Genomic DNA, 20,454 nt, shown 5'->3' with positions numbered 1-20,454 from the left:
ACTTTCTCACCCGTAGCGATGCTTAAGTCTGTCCAAATCATGTTAGCAATTGCCGCATTTTATGATTATGAAATTTGGCAAATGGTTGTAAAACTGCATTCTGAATGGATTTCTGGAAGAAGAGTTGTATATGATGCAACCGGAAGGTTTTGTTGATCCAAAGGGAGCTAACAAAGTCTGCAAGCTCCAGCGATCCATTTATGGACTGGTGCAAGCCTCTCAGAGTTGGAATAAACGCTTTGATAGTGTGATCAAAGCATATGGTTTTATACAGACTTTTGGAGAAGCCTGTATTTACAAGAAAGTGAGTGGGAGCTCTGTAGCATTTCTGATATTATATGTGGATGACATATTGCTGATTGGAAATGATATAGAATTTCTGGATAGCATAAAGGGATACTTGCATAAGAGTTTTTCAATGAAGGACCTCGGTGAAGCTGCCTATATATTGGGCATCAAGATCTATAGAGATAGATCAAGACGCTCGATAGGACTTTCACAAAGCACATACCTTGACAAAGTTTTGAAGAAGTTCAAAATGGATCAAGCAAAGAAAGGGTTTTTTGCCTGTGTTACAAGGTGTGAAGTTGAGTAAGACTCAATGCCCGACCACTGCAGAAGATAGAGAGAAGATGAAAGATGTTCCCTATGCTTCAGCCATAGGCTCTATCATGTATGCAATGCTGTGTACCAGACCTGATGTGTGCCTTGCTATAAGTTTAGCAGGGAGGTACCAAAGTAATCCAGGAGTGGATCACTGGACAGCGGTCAAGAACATCCTGAAATACCTGAAAAGGACTAAGGATATGTTTCTCGTTTATGGAGGTGACAAAAAGCTAGTCGTAAATGGTTACGTCGATGCAAGCTTTGACACTGATCCGGACGATTCTAAATCGCAAACCGGATACGTATTTACATTGAACGGTGGAGCTGTAAGTTGTTGCAATTCTAAACAAAGCGTTGTGGCGGGATCTACGTGTGAAGCGGAGTACATAGCTGCTTCGGAAGCAGCAAATGAAGGAGTCTGGATGAAGGAGTTCATATCTGATCTAGGTGTGATACCTAGTGCATCGGATCCAATGAAAATCTTTTGTGACAATACTGGTGCAATTGCCTTGGCAAAGGAATCCAGATTTCACAAGAGAACCAAGCACATCAAGAGACGCTTCAACTCCATCCGGGATCAAGTCCAGGTGGGAGACATAGAAATTTGCAAGATACATACGGATCTGAATGTTGCAGATCCGTTGAATAAGCCTCTTCCACGAGCAAAACATGATCAGCACCTAGGCTCCATGGGTGTTAGAATCATTATTGTGCAATCTAGATTATTGACTCTAGTGCAAGTGGGAGACTGAAGGAAATATGCTCTAGAGGCAATAATAAAGTTATTATTTATTTCCTTATATCATGATAAATGTTTATTATTCATGCTAGAATTGTATTAACCGGAAACATAATACTTGTGTGAATACATAGACAAACAGGGTGTCACTAGTATGCCTTTACTTGACTAGCTCGTTGATCAAAGATGGTTATGTTTCCTAGCCATTGACATGAGTTGTCATTTGATTAACGGGATCACATCATTAGGAGAATGATGTGATTGACTTGACCCATTCCGTTAGCTTAGCACTCGATCGTTTAGTATTCTGCTATTGCTTTCTTCATGACTTATACATGTTCCTATGACTATGAGATTATGCAACTCCCGTTTACCGGAGGAACACTTTGCGTGCTACCAAACGTCACAACGTAACTGGGTGATTATGGTGCTCTACAGGTGTCTCCGAAGGTACTTGTTGGGTTGGCGTATTTCGAGATTAGGATTTGTCACTCTGATTGTCGGAGAGGTATCTCTGGGCCCACTCGGTAATGCACATCACTATAAGCCTTGCAAGCATTGCAACTAATGAGTTAGTTGTGGGATGATGTATTACGGAACGAGTAAAGAGACTTGCCGGTAATGAGATTGAACTAGGTATTAAGATACCGACGATCGAATCTCGGGCAAGTAACATACCGATGACAAAGGGAACAACGCATGTTGTTATGCGGTTTGACAAAGGGAGCCAATATGAGCATCCAGGTTCCGCTATTGGTTATTGAACGGAGACGTGTCTCAGTCATGTCTACATAGTTCTCGAACCCGTAGGGTCCACACGCTTAAAGTTCGTTGACGGTTATATTACGAGTTTATGTGTTTTGATGTACCGAAGATAGTTCGGAGTCCCGGATGTGATCACGGACATGCCGAGGAGTTTCGAAATGGTGAAGACATAAAGATTGATATATTGGAAGCCTATATTTGGATATCGGAAGTGTTCCGGGTGAAATCGGGATTTTACCGGAGTACTGGGGGTTACCGGAACCTCCCCGAGGGTTTAATGGGCCAAGATGGGCCTTAGTGGAGAAGAGGAGGGTCGGCCAGGGCAGGCCGCGCGCCCCCTCCCCCTCTAGTCCGAATTGGACAAGGAAGGGGGGGCGGCGCCCCCATTTCCTTCCTCTCTCTCCCTCCTCCTTCCCCCTTCTCCTACTGGGAGTAGGACTCTTCCCTGGCGGGCCTCCTCCTGGCCGTCCGCCTCTCCCCCCTTGCTCCTTTATATACGGGGGCAGGGGGGCACCTCTAGACACAGCAATTGATCTCTTAGCCGTGTGCGGTGCCCCCCTCCACCATAATCCACCTCGATAATATCGTAGCGGTGCTTAGGCAAAGCCCTGCGTCGGTAGAATATCATCATCGTCACCACGCCGTCGTGCTGACGGAAATCTCCCTCAAAGCTCGGCTGGATCGGAGTTCGAGGGACGTTATCGAGTTGAACGTGTGCTGAACTCGGAGGTGCTGTACGTTCGGTACTTGATTGGTCGGATCGTGAAGGCGTACGACTACATCAACCGCGTTGTGCTAACGCTTCCGCTTTCGGTCTACGAGGGTACGTGGACACACTCTCCCCTCTCGTTGCTATGCATCACCATGATCTTGTGTGTGCGTAGGAAATTTTTTGAAATTACTACGTTCCCCAACACCAACCCACCAGGGTTCAAGTCCTGGTGCTCACATTATTCCTGAATTTATTTCGGGATTTCCAGCGATGCGTTTTCAGTGGGAGGAAACGTTCCCGTCGACGGCGAGGCGCCTACGGTGACTTTGTAAATCTCAAGATGATATGCGGGCTCAGTCTCTCGAAGGTGCTCATAGAGGTAGGGTGTACATGTGTGCGTTCATAAGGGTGAGTGTATGCGCGTATGTATGACTGCTTGCTCTGCACTGTGTTTAATGAAAAGGTGTTTTTAGTTCAGGTAAATTTATAAGTAGCAAGTCGTCCATTGCCAAAAAAAGAAGCAAGTCATACATGCTCACGCGAGGATAGTAGCTGTTGAAGAGAGAAAAGAAAGGCGACCTCGCCTTCCATCGCAAAGCGCTTCTTCCGCCGCCCCCCTCCGGCGGCTCTCCTTCGCCGATGACCTCGGTCGTCGGTGGTGAGAGGGGTCGCCGGATCCACGCGTGTGGATAGGTTTAGGCCAAAGTTGCTTAGTTTTTAGGTTGTTCATCATCTTGGCTTTGGCGAAGGCGATGGCGGCGCTAAATAAAGTTTCTTCGGTTCCTACTCCGACAAGGCAATCGGTCCTATGGTTGGGGATGGATTTGGAATCCAACCTGTTCAAGCAAGGATTGTGCAGCGGCGAATGCATCCTCCTGGTGGACCTGTGTCCTCGGGCTTCGTCGTTACGGCGACGTTTGCTCCAGCGCCGACGCGGAGCTTGGGAGATACTCAAGGAGCGGATGCAGATTGTGGTATGCATTGATGGCATCTGGAAGATGGTGGATCGTGTGCTGGGTTCGTGATACGCGGATGGCAGGTATGGTGTCCTCCTTCGACATCTGAGTCGTGTGTGGTTGTCAGATCTGGAGTTTGATGGCGTGACTGGGGTGTTGCCCTGGTCTAATTCGTTCAACGGGAATGATTTCGCCTTTGGCAAGCCACCTTCGAGGTCCGCAAGACTGCATATCAGCAATGGAGCCGCGTCGAGCTCGGGTGTGGAGGTGATCCGTCATTATTTTCTTTGGTGGCTGTTGTGCTGCCAGAGACAGGTGACGGGCGTTGGTGTCAAGGTCAGAGATTTCTTCAGTCTTGTTTATAGTTTTACTTCTTGGCTGGCGTTTCTTTGTGCAAAGGCTAGCGTTCTACTAATGGTTCACTTTTGTCAGGTTGGTATGTATGTGGCTTGTACAATGTTTCTTATGATATAAATGAGGAATGTAATACCATGCCAAAAAAGAGGACAATAGCTACTTCAAATATAGCGGTGGGGTGGCTGGTGCGTACAAGGTCAGATGCGCTGCAAGCCGAGACGACGATGTCGCGAGGGGTGGTCCGGCTGTTGGGGACGTAGTGTGAGGGCGCGAGCCCGACTACTTCGACGACGACAACAATGCTACCAGGCGTGCTGTGACGGAAGCCCGGCTACTTCGACAGCAGCGACGATGCTACGAGGCGTGCTACGACGAGCCCGGTCGCTTCGGCGGCAGTGGCGATGCTATGAAGCATGCTTGGACGGAAGCCCGGCCGAGTCGACGACGACGACGAAGCTACGAGGCGTGCTGTGACGGAAGCCTGACCGCTTCGACAGCGCCGGTGGCGATGCTACGAGCGTGCGGCGACGGAGGCCTGGCCGCATCAATGATGTTGCAACGACATGCTTCGACAGCCGTGGCGATTGCGCGGTGATGCTGCGGCGGCAACCCGGCTGGTTCGACAATGTTGCAATGACATGCTTTAACGCCCGTGGTATGCTTCAATAATGCTACGACGGCAAGATGTTTGCTTCAATAATGTTGCAATGGCTGTGGAGGGTGCTTCGACGGGCGAGGCGATGCTACGACGGCAACCCCGCTACTTTGATGATGTTGTGACAACGTGCTCCGACGGCTGCGAAGATGTTACGACGAACCGCAATGGCGGCGTGTTTCAAACGGTCACGGTGATGCTGCGACGATGTGCTTGGATGATCACGGCAATGCTCCAATGAAGGCCCAACTGCTTCGATGATGTCGCGACGGCGTTCTTTCCTGTCGTGGTAGTGCTGCGATGATGGCACGGCTGTTTCTACGGCTTTGACCGCCGCGGCGGCGACGGTGATGGCAGAGGCGTCAAGGATGCTACTCTAAGCATTGCTATAACCAAGCAAATCAGGACTCCATAAGCTTGGTAGTACCAAATTCAACAAACACGTACACTCAAGAATATGTTCTTTAATCCCGTTTAGTGCTTGTGTTGAAATTATCTGCCGCATTGCAGCATCACGTGCATGTGTAGGTACGTGCTAAGCACTACTAGTGAAGTACGTATATATAGAAGTGAAAGGAGCACTCAGCTTCAGGAGTCGCGATGGGTAGCATAACTACAGGTAGTGACAGCGAGACGCTCCGCACCACAAGATTGCGTGCGTGCGATCGCACGGCGCTTCATCCGACTGTTTTTAATCGTTTTCCTATGGAAATCGGATCCTACTTTGTCGTACATGAAGTAGTCTCGATTACGACGTGGGATGTGACTTGTATTCCTTCCCTGAGACGAGCTGGGACAGTTCGTTCAGATCGATATAAAGCAGCGACGGACGCCGTAGGAGTTACCCGCGCAACTAGTTAGGCATAGACATAATCGTGTCTGATCGATCGTGCAGAAGATGAGCGGTCATAGGCTCTCGCTGCTGCTGGTGGCGTTGACGGCACTGCTGGCGTTGACGACGGCGGCGGAGTACAATGTGGTGGACTACGGCGCGAGGCCCGATGGCGGGGCGGACTCGGCGGGGGCGTTCCTGGCCGCGTGGGGTGCGGCGTGCAACGACACGGGGCGCTCCGGCTCCCGGCCGGTGCTGCGCGTGCCGGCGGGCAGGTTCCTGCTTAGCCAGGCCTATTTCAAGGGGCCCTGTCGGAGCGCCGGCGTGGTCGTGGCCATTGACAAAAACGGCACCGTCTTCGCGCCGCCGGCAGTGGACAGCAGGGCGTGGATCATGTTCCACCACGCCGATGGCCTGGCGATCCGCGGCGGGACGCTAGACGGGCAGGGGCAGGAGTATTGGGCGTGCAAGAAGGTCGGCAATTGCACCGGGCAAGGCCCCAGGGTGGGTGATGAACTGATGACATGAACTTCTTGTTTTTTCTTTTTTGCAATGTGGTTGGGTTCAATTTCCTTGTGACCGGCGTTGGCCATTAGCAATGTGGTACGATTGCAGACGCTCAACATTAGCCAGTCCAAAGGCGTGAGTGTGAAGCAGCTGACGCTGCTCAACAGCAAGGTATTCCACATGGCCATCTTCGACTGCACGGGCGTGACGGTCCAAGGCATCCGGATCATCGCACCGGCCAACAGCCCCAACACCAACGGCATCCACGTCAGCCACTCCCGCCACGTGAGAATCCTCAACACCACCATCGGCACTGGCGACGATTGTGTCTCCTTAGGGCCCGGCACCTCCAACGTGCTCATCAGGGACATCGAGTGCGGTCCGGGCCACGGCATCAGGTGCCACCTTCAGTTGCTAGTTCATCATCCATTATTGTGTTTGCTTGTAGTTTGCGCAACGTAATAGCATTGGTTTTGTGTATTCATTGGATGGACGATCGCAGCATCGGGAGCCTGGGATGGCAGGACGGTGAGGAAGGGGTGAGGAACGTGACCGTGGACAGGGCGGTGCTGACGGGCACGACAAACGGCCTGCGGATCAAGACCTGGGCGATGCCCAACTCCGGCTCCGTCACAAACGTCTCCTTCTCACGGGTCACCATGAACCGCGTGGCCAACCCCATCCTCGTCGACCAGAACTACTGCCCCCGCAAGGTCGACTGCGCGGGCAATGTACGTCTCCTTCCCTACATGCGTGCAACTACTACATGTGAACCCATCGATCGACTATATCATGAGCTGTGTTGTTGTGTGTGCCTGCAGAGCTCGGGGGTGCAGATCAGCAACATATCATACACGGACATCGAGGGCTCGTCGGCGACGCCCGTGGCGGTGAAGTTCAACTGCAGCGGCACCAACCCCTGCAGCGGAATCAAGCTCAGGAACATCAGGCTGACGTACAAGCACAAGCGGCCGGCGCAGGCCAAGTGCGGAAATGCCGGCGGGTCCGCATCCGGAGAGGTCAGACCGCCGAGCTGCTTCTGACGATCGGAGTTCGCCGTCCGGCCGGAGAAGCGCGACCATCTTCTTGATTCGATGGTTTCTGTAAATACTTCTCTTGCACAGTTGCGTAAGATCAAAAAGAAAAAAACATGGTAGTGTGGATCATTGCTTGGTGGATCTCAAAGCGACCCTTATATGTAGTCCAGGGTAGTAGTTTTAGCAGATTTGCTAACTCTCAATTGATTGAGACATAGTTAAACCACAATCAACCTCATAAATTTTGTGTGGTTGTTCTTGTTAATTTTTTTGAGATTTTTTATTTGTTTTTTGAGATGGCGAATCTTCGTGTAAAATCAGATGGTTATAATTTGTGAGCGTATAGATTTACGGGAGTCTGGATGTCCGTCTAACCATGGGCTTACCGCGTCCAGAGCCCAAGTAAATCCTTTCCAGAAAGGTGAGCCCACTCCTTTTTTTGACCAAAGCAAGTTTGGTTTATCAGTAGTGTATTTGTGGTCAATTAACTTCACCCAGGCCCTATCCCCGTTCTGGTAATATCTCTTAGCCCATGAGGCTAACAGTGCCATATTAAATTCCCTCAAGTTTGGGACAACAAGGCCACCAAACTCCTTTTTCTGCGATATCAACCCCCAATTAGCTAGATGATATTTATGATTATCATCAAGGTTCCCCCCCCCCCCCCCCAAAAAAAGTGAGCCATCTGGGACGTGATAGCTTTGATGGCCCACTTTGGAAACTTGATCACGGACATCAAGTACATAGGGATACTAGCTATGCAAGCTTTAAATAAAACTAACTTAGCTTCATAGCCAAGCAGTCTCCCTTTCCACCCACCAAAGCGATTGATGATTTAATCAACAATGGGTTGTATGTCTTCTCTTCTTAGTTTCAAATAATGGAGAGGGACTCCAAGATATTTGAGAGGGAGATCCCCCACTTTACAACAGAAAATCTGGGCTAGTAGCTTGACCTCATCAGGATCAAGATTGACAGCCACCAAGTAACATTTATCATAGTTGATTTTTATCCCAAAAAGTCTTTCAAAGCAGGCAAGCAGCCACTTAAGGTTTTTTGCATGCTCAGGGTTAGAGTCAAGAAATAAAATAGTATCATCCACGTATTGAAGACTGATAAGACTTTTAGGAACAATATGAGGGATAACCCCCGAAATTATCTTTGCATTAACAGCTTTGGCTAACATCCTGGAAAAAACATCTGCAACAAGGTTAAAAAGCATTGGGGAAATTGGGTCCCCTTGTTTTAGGCCTTCCCCCCCACAAAATATGGTCCAAGCATGTCGTTTATTTTGACACAAAAGGAACTCTGTTGTAATAAGGATAGGATCCATCCTATCCATTTAGCCCCAAAGCCTCGAGATTTTAACATTTCAACTAGGAAATCCGAGTTAACCCGGTCATACGCTTTCTCATAGTCTATTTTGAGGACAACCCCCGGTTTACCCTATTTATGTGTAGGAGATATGCCCTAGAGGCAGTAATAACAGTTATTTTGTATTTCCAAAGTTTGTAATGAATGTTTAGCTTCCATGCTATAACTGCAATGATTCCCGAGTCTGCAATATCCACGAGGCTCGGAGGGAAACTCATGTGCACGTGTGGTATACTAAACGGTAAATTGTATTCCTAGTCTTGCCTCTAAGACTGGCTCATGTATTGCATGATGATCCTGTTTTCCTGATCATGGGCATGTCTATGCTGGCAATTCTGAGGGCGCGATGTTGGTAGAACACTTGTGTTGAATCGACCCAAATTGATGTTATGCTATGAGATTCTTTTCGTCACAAGTTTATGGTTAATAACACAGAGAAGTAAATTTTTGCATAATTCCTTAGACCATGAGAGTATCGAGTTCCTTCATGCTTGCTTCATGAACTTTGGGGCTTGTTAAACGTCATCCGTAAATGGGTGGCTATTACGACGGCTTACGGGTTCATGGAAAAGTATGGCAAGTAACTTAATAGCTCAAGATTGGGATTTGCTCCTCCGACGATGGAGAGATATCTCTGGGCCCTCTCGGTGTTACGGTATCCATCATCGTCTGGCCAGACACTTTGTGATTCGATCACGGGGATGCCGGAACACGATAACGAGAAAAGAGAACAATACCGGTAACGAGGTAACTAGCATAGTGGACAAGTTGTTGATCCACGGGAATGCCAACATATCTCACCTCGGGTATTTGTAACACATCGCGAAGCAAAAGGAATAGCTCACTGCAACGGGAGGTTCACTCGAATATTCATTCGCGTGGGTATAGGGGTCAATATGGGTGTCCACGGCTCCGATGTTGATCATTGATCGGAAGGGGTTCCGGGTCATGTCTATAATTCACCGAACCTATAGGGTCACACGCTTAAGCGTCATCTATCTGCTGAATACTAGACAGGGAGTATGAGAGAAAATCACCGAAAAAGTTTCGGACACCGGAAAGGTTTTGGACAGCGGAATCGTACCGCAGAGAGAGGTCATCGGATAAGTTTCGATGATACCGAAAAGTTGTTTTGGGATATACCATTAAGTCAGATTGGTTTCGGCAAATGCCTGATAATTCTTGGAGAGTGCCAGAATCATTCTGGAAGCTTTTTGGAATTTTCTGAGATAAAAACCGGAAATGTTCCGGAGCTGCCGGAGCCACTTCAGATGCGTTTCGCAGATGAAAATCACTAAAACCGGAATTGTTTCGGAACGCGTTGAAAATTATTTTAGTGGGTACTGAAAATGTTCTAAGCCCACATAAATATTTTCAGTTCGAACGGACGCTGAAAAATGTCGTCGTGAATAGTGAAAGTGCTTTTTGGGATATTTTTTGGAGAGCCACCGTTTTTACTTGGTCAAAGTTCTAGAAGGAAGTGGCTTACAAGGGAAGGAACCCCATTTGGGGGGGCCCCCTAGAGGTGGCCGGCCATGGGTGGTGGAGCACCTTGGAGCTCCACATGGCATCCCATTTTGTCCTTAACACCCTCATGTGTAACCTAATGCATGGGGTTTTTTGGTAATTTGTGGAGGCACACTACCCCTTGGTTTTCCTATAAATAGAGGAGGTGAGGGCTGCCATCTCTTCATCCCTTGCTCTCATACACATGCCATGCATTATCTGGCTTCTTCTCTCCCTCCCACGAAAAGAGTTTCGTAGAGCCGTAAGGCTGTCTGGGTTCCGGCAGGAACTAGTTTTGGACGGCGAAGCCCTGCCGGATAGCTGACACCGTATGTGTGCAACGCCGTAGAGAGATTGTAGTTTCGATCTTTTTCCCGAGGGGCTGTTCGAGTGTCCTCCCGAAGGGCTGTCCGAGTCTCCGTCTGAGTTTCGAGGGTCCTCCCGAAGGGCTGTCCGCGACATCGTCCGGGGGACTGTCCGACCGCCTCCCCAAGAGCTGTCCGGAGAGGGAGTGCATCCTCGCGGTTGGGAGGCTGTAAATCCTAGCTGCGGGGATCTGCACCGACGATCTACACCGACTCTTCTTCCGCTGCGCTTCGAGTCGGTACGGATCAGATCAAACCTTGTATGCAGTCTCCATAGTGATCTTGGGCGTGCTCGCTATACCGAAAATTTTCGTTTTCTGTTGCGTTCCCCTACAGTGGCATCAAGAGCCGTGCTATGCGTAGATGCAGGTTACGATCTAGAATACATGGAGATGTATGGGTATTGCATAATATAATTTTGGAGTAGATGAGATCTATTGCTGAAAATTATTTATGCGGGTGACAGATGAAATCTGTTACCCGACGTTCTTGTTGCTTCCCTAGAATTTGCGTTTGCTCAATCTCGAGACAACATGGTGGAATTTGACAAAGTTCTGGCAATCCGTGATCCTGATTGATCATGGAAGTGCTATCACTTCTTTGGGTTCTGCCATAGTCAAAAGAAAGATGAAATTCACAGATGAAAGGGCATTGCAGATATGATCTGCACGGGGGTCATGCGTATGATGAAGTTTAGTATGGGGCTCGAGATTTAATTATCTCGTGTTTCATACACCCCGAGATGTTAATCTAGCAACTTGAATAATCATACTTGATGATAAAACGTTGGTAGCTGCGGTTTAAGTCAAAACCTTAGAAGCCACATAAAATAAAATTTTGCATAGCCGATTAGAGGCGTCTAACTTAGAGGATGTGCATGTGATGTGGTATAGCAATGCTCATATTCAATTTGATTATGTATGAGATGACTATATGATGTAACTAACATGACCTGCGTGTCATGATTCTGCATGATGGCTGGAGCCATATGATTGCACTTTAATGACCTGCGTGTCAACCTTAAGTAATGCACTTATTTTATTAGCTATAGAGATAGCAATATTATCTGGTGCATCGACAAGGTGGTGGCAATCTTCGCGAAGGTGAACACCGACGCGACTGCCGAAGACGAAGAAATACTTAACTTCTCCGTCAGAAGAGGCTATACCATATCATGCTATTATGAATTGCCTGAGATGTTTATCCCTCTTGATACACCCTTCTTGATTGCGCGGTAGTCGCTTTTATTAGGGTGATCTCTCAAACTTAAAATATCAAAGTAGTTAGTGTTCACCCAATTGTAGCACCGTCTGAAATTCGTATCTTTTCAGGGTGCGCCATGTACACATGAGCACGAACGAATCGAGAAGAATGAGGCGGGTGAGGTCAGACCTCGCAGCAAGATCACTTGGTTGTCTTTGACGTTCAGGCAGGAGAGTCCTAAGCTCAGAACACACCCATCGAAAGATGAACAAGAATCACATAGAGATGTGATCGGCAAGTTAGCCTACCGATTGAAATTCGTGTCATCAGTGATGAACCCGTCAATGGCATCGAATAGAAAATATGGATCTTGAATCACCCTAAATCAATTATGAGAGATATTGATTTGAGTGGGAGCGCACTTTAGAATAAAAATGTTTATTCACTAGTGCAAATTTCATTATAAACAAAAGTCTAAGTGAAACTTGTGTTTTCCGTTGTAGATCAAATGGCTCGCAACACCGCGTTCAACATAGGCCCGATGTTAGAGAAAGAGAAGTTAGCTACGACTGGAAACAACTATGCGGACTGGGTCCATAACCTGAGGATTGTCCTCAGGAGCGCTAAGAAATTGTACGTGCTTGAAACTGCTCTTCCAGCTAAACCGGCAGCAGATGCACCGAAAGATGAACGAAATGTCCGGGCCACTAAGGATGATGATCACAACTTAGTGCAGTGCCTCATGCTAGCTTGCATGAGTCCAGGGCTTCAAAAACGTTTTGAATTCCATAAAGCCCGTGATATGATCCGGGAATTGGATGCTCTGTACAAGGAAACCGCAAAGTCTGAACGATTTGATATCATGAAGGCTTTGATGGAATGCAAGATGGCTGAGGGTAGTTCAGTTGGTGAACACGTGGTCAAAATGATTGGCTATTCTGAAAGGCTTAAAGCCCTAGAATTTCCGCTTCCACCTGGCCATATGATGGACATGTTGCTTTCTTCACTCCCCCCGTCTTACGACGGTTTTGTCATGAACTACAACATGACAGGGATGGAGAAGACATCGGAAGAGGTGCTCGCCATGCTGAAAACTACAGAAGGAGGACTGCGGAATAATCGCAAGCAAGTGTTGCTTGTGAATAAAACCGCCAGTTTCAAAAAGAAGAAAGGCAAGCCAAAGAAGGGCAAGGGCACCGGTAAGACCGGCTCCCAAAGCAACTCTAAAGGCGGAGCCAAGAATGAAACTGAGTGCTTCTACTGCAAGGGCACAGGACACCGGAAGAGAAACTTCAAGAAGTATCTGGAAGATAAGAAGACCGGGAAAACCGGAAAAGGTATAATTGTTATGCAAGTTAATGTCATTGACGTTTTGCTTGCTAGCGAAAATTCTAAGTCTTGCGTATTTGATACCGGATCGGTTGCTCACATTTGCAACTCGATACAGGGGCTTCAGAAGGTGCGCAAGCTGGCAAAGAATGAAGTCATGATGCGCGTCGGGAACGGTGCTGGGATCGCCGCTCAAGCTAGCCGTCGGCATTATGCCTCTACGTCTCCCTTCAGGATTTATCTTAGAACTAAGTAACTGTTATCTTGTTCCACTTTGTGTAGAAATATCATCTCCGGATCATGTTTAGTACACGATGGGTATTCGTACAAGTCTGAGAACAATGGTTGTTCACTTTATTTATGGATTTGCACCCATTGTTGGGGGCCTTTTCATACTAAATCTTGAATGTGGAAATGATGTCTTTAACGTGAATGCTAAACGCCTTAAGAAGGCTGATACCACCACCACTTTCATGTGGCACTGTCGGCTTGGCCACATCAGAAAGAAACGCATGCAAAGGCTCCATAAAGATGGAGTTTTACCGTCCTTTGATTTTGAGTCATTTGACACATGTGAAGCTTGCCTGATGGGGAAAATGACCAAGACGCCGTTCACGGGTCATCCTGAACGGGCGGGTGAATTATTGGAAATAATACACAGTGAGGTATGTGGTCCAATGAACACAGGTGCACGGGGTGGGTACTTCTACTTCGTGACTTTTACTGATGATTTGACTAGGTATGGCTATATCTACTTAATGAAGCATAAGTCGGAAACCTTTGAAAAGTTCAAAGAATTTCAGAATGAGGTAGAAAACCATCGTAACAAAAAGATTAAGTTTCTGCAGTCTGATCGCGTAGGCGAATATCTTAGTCATGAGTTTGGCCAACATCTGAGTGACCGTGGAATCGTTTCACAGCTTACGCCTCCCGGAACTCCACAGAGAAATGGAGTATCGGAATGACGTAACCGAACCTTGTTGGACATCGTAAGGTCAATGATGTCTCTTACAAATCTTCAGATATCTTTTTGGGGTCACGCACTGGAAACTGCTGCTCACACACTTAACAGAGCACCGTCTAAATCAGTTGAGATGACACCATACGAGTTATGGAACGGGAAGAAACCCGGTTTGTCGCATCTCAGGATTTGGGGTTGTGAGGTATACGTAAAACGTTTACAACCTACCAAAGTAGATCCCAGATTAGACAAATGTTACTTTGTAGGTTATCCCAAGGAAACAATTGGGTATTCCTTCTACCACCCGTCCAATAACAAAGTGTTTGTTGCTAGAAATGGACAATTTCTTGAGAAAGAGTTTCTCGCCAAAGAATTAAGTGGGAGGACAGTACAACTTGATGAGATTAGTGAATCTTCGGCAACAGTTGATATGGCTAAGGAACCGGAAGAAATTCCGCTAATTATCCCTGCAACTGAGCCTGAAGTTGTCGCATATGATGCGGAGACTTCAGACAATGTTGTAACTGAACCGCGCAGATCAGGTAGGGCTATCCAGCCACCTGAGTGGTTTCATAATGAAATCTTCATTCTTGAAGACGATGAACCTGCGCACTACAAGGAAGCGATGGCGGGGCCCAGCTCAAAGGAATGGCACAAGGCCATGAAATCCGAAATGGAATCCCTGTACGAAAACCAAGTTTGGAACTTGGAAGAACTTCCTGAAGGCGTAAAGCCGATTGGTTGTAAATGGATTTTCAAAAGGAAGACAGACGCGGATGGTAACATTACTATCCACAAAGCTAGACTTGTCACGAAAGGGTTCACACAAGTTCCAGGAGTGGACTACGACGAGACTTTCTCGCCCGTAGCTATGCTTAGGTCTGTTCGGATATTACTAGCAATTGCTGCTTATTTCGATTATGAAATATGGCAGATGGATGTCAAAACGGCTTTCCTAAATGGAAACCTCAAAGAGGATGTATACATGATACAGCCAGAAGGTTTTGTCGTTCATAAGGATGCTGGAAAGGTATGCAAACTTCAGAAAGCCATTTATGGTCTGAAGCAAGCGTCAAGGAGCTGGAACATTCGTTTTGATGAAGTGGTCAAAGAATTTGGCTTCATCAGGAATGACGAAGAATCTTGTGTTTACAAGAAGTTTAGTGGGAGCGCAAAAGCATTTCTAATCTTGTATGTGGATGACATATTATTGATTGGAAATGACGTGAATTTTCTTAGCGAAATAAAAGACTCATTGAAGAAAAGTTTTTCAATGAAAGACTTAGGCGAAGCGGCATATGTATTGGGCATCAGAATCTATAGAGATAGATCAAAACGCCTGATAGCGCTTAGCCAAAGCACGTACATTGACAAGGTGTTGAAAAGGTTCAACATGGAGAACTCCAAGAAAGGCCTACTCCCCATGTCACCTGGCACAGTGCTTTGCAAGAATCAAAGTGCTCGGACTCTCGATGAGCGAGTGCAAATGAATGGTGTTCCATATGCCTCGGCAGTTGGTTCTATTATGTATGCCATGCTATGTACAAGACCGGACGTTTCCTACGCCCTAAGTGTTAGCAGCCGGTACCAAAGTGATCCAGGGTTGGAACACTGGGCCGCAGTCAAGGGTATTCTTAAGTACCTCAGAAGGACCAAGGATTTACTCCTTGTGTACGGAGGTGATGAAGAGCTCATTGTAAGTGGTTACACTGATGCAGGCTTCATGACTGACCCAGATGACTTCAAATCTCAATCAGGCTATGTTTTCATATTGAACGGCGGCGCAGTTGATTGGAAAAGTTCCAAACAAAAGACTGTGGCGGATTCTACGACGGAGGCGGAATATGTTGCTGCTTCAGAAGCCTCCAAGGAGGCGGTATGGATCAAGAAATTTCTTGAAGACCTTGGTGTGGTTCCTAGTGCCCAGGACCCGGTGGAGATCTATTGTGATAATAGTGGCGCCGTGGCTCAGGCAAGGGAGCCAAGTTCGCACCATAAGACAAGACATATTCAACGCAAATATAAACTCATTCGACATCATGTCGAAGAGGGTTTAGTGAAAGTACGCAAAGTTCACACGGATCTGAACGTGTCAGACCCGATGACAAAGCCTCTACCCCGAGCAAAGCATGAGCAGCACCGGATAGCCATTGGTGTTAGGCAAGCCATGTAACTGGATTATGACTCTAGTGCAAGTGGGAGTCTGTAGGAGATATGCCCTAGAGGCAGTAATAACAGTTATTTTGTATCTCCAAAGTTTGTAATGAATGTTTAGCTTCCATGCTATAACTGCAATGATTCCCGAGTCTGCAATATCCACGAGGCTCGGAGGGAAACTCATGTGCACGTGTGGTATACTAAACGGTAAATTGTATTCCTAGTCTTGCCTCTAAGACTGGCTCATGTATTGCATGATGATCATGTTTTCCTGATCATGGGCATGTCTATGCTGGCAATTCTGAGGGCGCGATGTTGGTAGAACACTTGTGTTGAATCGACCCAAATTGATGTTATGCTATGAGATTCTTTTCGTCACAAGTTTATGGTTAATAACACAGAGAAGTAAATTTTTGCATAATTCCTTAGACCATGAGAGTATCGAGTTCCTTCATGCTTGCTTCATGAACTTTGCGGCTTGTTAAACGTCATCCGTAAATGGGTGGCTATTACGACGGCTTACGGGTTCATGGAAAAGTATGGCAAGTAACTTAATAGCTCAAGATTGGGATTTGCTCCTCCGACGATGGAGAGATATCTCTGGGCCCTCTCGGTGTTACGGTATCCATCATAGTCTGGCCAGACACTTTGTGATTTGATCACGGGGATGCCGGAACACGATAACGAGAAAAGAGAACAATACCGGTAACGAGGTAACTAGCATAGTGGACAAGTTGTTGATCCACGGGAATGCCAACATGTCTCACCTCGGGTATTTGTAACATATCGCGAAGCAAAAGGAATAGCTCACTGCAACGGGAGGTTCACTCAAATATTCATTCGCGTGGGTATAGGGGTCAATATGGGTGTCCACGGCTCCGATGTTGATCATTGATCGGAAGGGGTTCCGGGTCATGTCTATAATTCACCGAACCTATAGGGTCACACGCTTAAGGGTCATCTATCGGTTGAATACTAGACAGGGAGTATGAGAGAAAATCACCGAAAAGGTTTCGGACACCGGAAAGGTTTTGGACAGCGGAATCGTACCGCAGAGAGAGGTCATCGGATAAGTTTCGATGGTACTGAAAAGTTGTTTCGGGATATACCATTAAGTCAGATTGGTTTCGGCAAATGCCTAATAATTCTTGGAGAGTGCCAGAATCATTCTAGAAGCTTTTTGGAATTTTCTGAGATAAAAACCGGAAATGTTCCGGAGCTGCCGGAGCCACTTCAGATGCGTTTCGCAGATGAAAATCACTAAAACCGGAATTGTTTCGGAACGCGTTGAAAATTATTTTAGTGGGTACTCGAAATGTTCTAAGCCCACATAAATATTTTCAGTTCGAACGGACGCTGAAAAATGTCGTCGTGAATAGTGAAAGTGATTTTTGGGATATTTTTTGGAGAGCCACCTTTTTTACTTGGTCAAAGTTCTAGAAGGAAGTGGCTTACAAGGGAAGGAACCCCATTTGGGGGGGGGGGGCTAGGGGTGGCCGGCCATGGGTGGTGGATCTCCTTGGAGCTCCACATGGCATCCCATTTTGTCCTTAACACCCTCATGTGTGACCTAATGCATGGGGTTTTTTGGTAATTTGTGGAGGCACACTACCCCTTGGTTTTCCTATAAATAGAGGAGGTGAGGGCTGCCATCTCTTCATCCCTTGCTCTCATACACATGCCATGCATTATCTGGCTTCTTCTTTCCCTCCTACGAAAAGAGTTTCGTAGAGCCGTAAGGCTGTCTGGGTTCCGGCAGGAACTAGTTCTGGACGGCGAAGCCCTACCGGATAGCTGACACCGTATGTGTGCAACCCCGTAGAGAGATTGTAGTTTCGATCTTTTGCCCGAGGGGCTGTTCGAGTGTCCTCCCGAAGGGCTGTCCGAGTCCCCGTCTGAGTTTCCAGGGTCCTCCCGAAGGGCTGTCCACGACATCATCCGGGGGACTGTCCGACCACCTCCCCAAGAGCTGTCCGGAGAGGGAGTACATCCTCGCGGTTGGGAGGTTGTAAATCCTAGCTGCGGGGATCTGCACCGACGATCTACACCGACTCTTCTTCCGCTACGCTTCGAGTCGGTATGGATCAGATCAAACCTTGTATGCAGTCTCCATAGTGGTCCTGGGCGTGCTCGCTATACCGAAAATTTTCGTTTTCTGTTGCGTTCCCCTACATTATGGACCTCGTGTATCGCTTCATGCGTCGTAACAACGCTTTCCAGAATGAATCTACCTCGCACAAAGGAGACAAAAGTTTTTGCCCCAAAGGAGAGATCCTGTTGATCATTGCTTTACTGAATATTTTTACATAGCAATTGCTCAGGAAGATAGGCCTGAACTTTCTCATGTGTTTAGCGTCAGGCTCTTTGGGAATAAGAGTAACGATAGAGTAGTTTAGTCTTTGGATGTCTAAGGTACCACGCTCAAAGTCCCTCACCAGATTCATAAAATCATTCTTGATCACTTCCCAGAATTGTTGGTAGAATAAGAAGGACATCCCATCAAGGCCAGGAGCACCACTAGCATATGATCCCATGATGGCCTCCTTGATTTCCACTTCCGAAAAAGGTTTTTCTAATAACTCATTTTTGTTGGGGAACGTAGCAGAAATTTAAAATTTTCTACGTATCACCAAGATCAATCTATGGAGTCATCTAGCAATGAGAGAGAGGGGAGTGCATCTACATACCCTTGTAGATCGCGCGCGGAAGCGTTCAAGAGAACGGGGTTGGGTGAGTCGTACTCGTCGTGATCCAAATCACCGATGATCCTAGCGCCGAACGGACGGCACCTCCGCGTTCAACACACGTACGGAGCGGGGATGTCTCCTCCTTCTTGATCCAGACAGGGGGGAGGAGAAGTTCATGGAGATCCAGCAGCACGACGGCGTGGTAGTGGAAGTAGCGGGATCCCGGCAGGGCTTCGCCAAGCGCAAGCGGGGAGGAAGAGGTGTCACGGGAGGGAGGGAGGCGCCAGGGCTTGGGGTGCTGCTCCCATGCGCCTCCCCACTATATATAGGGGTGGAGGGGGCTGGTTTCTTGCCCTCCAAGTCCATTGGGGCGTTGGCAAAGGTGGGGGAAAGAAATCCCATCATTTCCCGTCCCTACCGATTGTTATCCCCCTTTTTTAGGGATCTTGATCTTATCCCTTCGGGATATGATCTTATTCCTTCTAAGGTGGGATCTTGGTGCGCCTTGACCAGGGGTGTGGGGCCTTGCCCCCACTACCCACGTTCATGTGGGCCCCCCCATGCAGGTGGGCCCCACTTCGGAACCTTCTAGAACCTTCCCGGTACAATACCGAAAAATCCTGAACATTTTTCGATGGCCAAAATAGGACTTCCCATATATAAATCTTTACCATCGGACCATTCCGGAACTCCTCGTGACATCCGGGATCTCATCCGGGACTCCGAACAACTTTCGGTTAACCGCATACTAATATCTCTACAACTCTAGCGTCATCGAACCTTAAGTGTGTAGACCCTACGGGTTCGGGAGACATGCAGACATGACCGAGACGACTCTCCGGTCAATAACCAACAGCGGGATCTGGATACCCATGTTGGCTCCCACATGTTCCACGATGATCTCATCGGATGAACCACGATGTCGAGGATTCAATCAATCCCGTATACAATTCCCTTTGTCAATCGGTACGTTACTTGCCCGAGATTCGATCGTCGGTATCCCAATACCTTGTTCAATCTCGTTACCGGCAAGTCACTTTACTCGTACCATAACGCATGATCCCGTGGCTAACTCCTTAGTCACATTGAGCTCATTATGATGATGCATTACCGAGTGGCCCAGAGATACCTCTCCGTCATACGGAGTGACAAATCCCAGTCTCGATTCGTGCCAACCCAACAGACACTTTCGGAGATACCTGTAGTGCACCTTTATAGCCACCCAATTACGTTGTGCCGTTTGGTACACCCAAAGCATTCCTACGGTATTTGGGAGTTGCACAATCTCATGGTCTAAGGAAATGATACTTGACATTAGAAAAGCTCTAGCAAACGAACTACACGATCTTGTGCTATGCTTAGGATTGGGTCTTGTCCATCACATCATTCTCCTAATGATGTGATCCCGTTATCAATAACATCCAATGTCCATGGTCAGGAAACCATAACCATCTATTGATCAATGAGCTAGTCAACTAGAGGCTTCCTAGGAACATGTTGTGGTCTATGTATTCACACATGTATTACGGTTTCCAGTTAATACAATTATAGCATGAACAACAGACAATTATCATGAACAAGGAAATACAATAATAACCATTTTATTATTGCCTCTAGGGCATATTTCCAACAATTTTTAGCCTCAGTAACCAATTCATCCGCAGACAAAAAATGGTCTCCCAGGTGGATGCTAGGTCTTGGTTCAA

At 47.3% G+C, this 20,454-nt stretch overlaps 1 protein-coding gene across 1 annotated transcript; it reads left to right on the top strand.

The window, feature by feature from the left end:
• Nucleotides 1-3,574: 3,574 nt before the first annotated feature.
• Nucleotides 3,575-7,182, top strand: LOC109764731 (polygalacturonase-like). Its single transcript, XM_073496024.1, has 8 exons — nt 3,575-3,839; nt 3,906-4,045; nt 4,088-4,210; nt 4,855-4,983; nt 5,686-6,096; nt 6,238-6,527; nt 6,578-6,860; nt 6,951-7,182. The coding sequence occupies exons 1-8, from the start codon at nt 3,575-3,577 to the stop codon at nt 7,170-7,172; spliced, it is 1,863 nt and encodes a 620-aa protein (XP_073352125.1). The 3' UTR covers nt 7,173-7,182.
• The last annotated feature ends 13,272 nt before the right edge of the window (nt 7,183-20,454 follow it).

Source organism: Aegilops tauschii, chromosome 3, assembly GCF_002575655.3.
Source record: "Aegilops tauschii subsp. strangulata cultivar AL8/78 chromosome 3, Aet v6.0, whole genome shotgun sequence".
Lineage (NCBI taxonomy): Eukaryota > Viridiplantae > Streptophyta > Magnoliopsida > Poales > Poaceae > Aegilops > Aegilops tauschii.
Note: the sequence above shows the minus strand (reverse complement) of the source record. Positions and strands in the feature narration are given on the sequence as shown.

What these genes read in the sequence shown, in the direction of transcription:
- LOC109764731 (XM_073496024.1), top strand. Translation starts at nt 3,575, where the DNA reads ATGGCGGCGCTAAATAAAGTTTCTTCGGTTCCTACTCCGACAAGGCAA. An exon ending in CGTCGAGCTCGGGTGTGGAG is followed by an intron (nt 4,046 to 4,087) that starts GTGATCCGTCAT and finishes TTGTGCTGCCAG; the next exon opens with AGACAGGTGACGGGCGTTGG. An exon ending in GGTCCGGGCCACGGCATCAG is followed by an intron (nt 6,528 to 6,577) that starts GTGCCACCTTCA and finishes GTTTGCTTGTAG; the next exon opens with TTTGCGCAACGTAATAGCAT.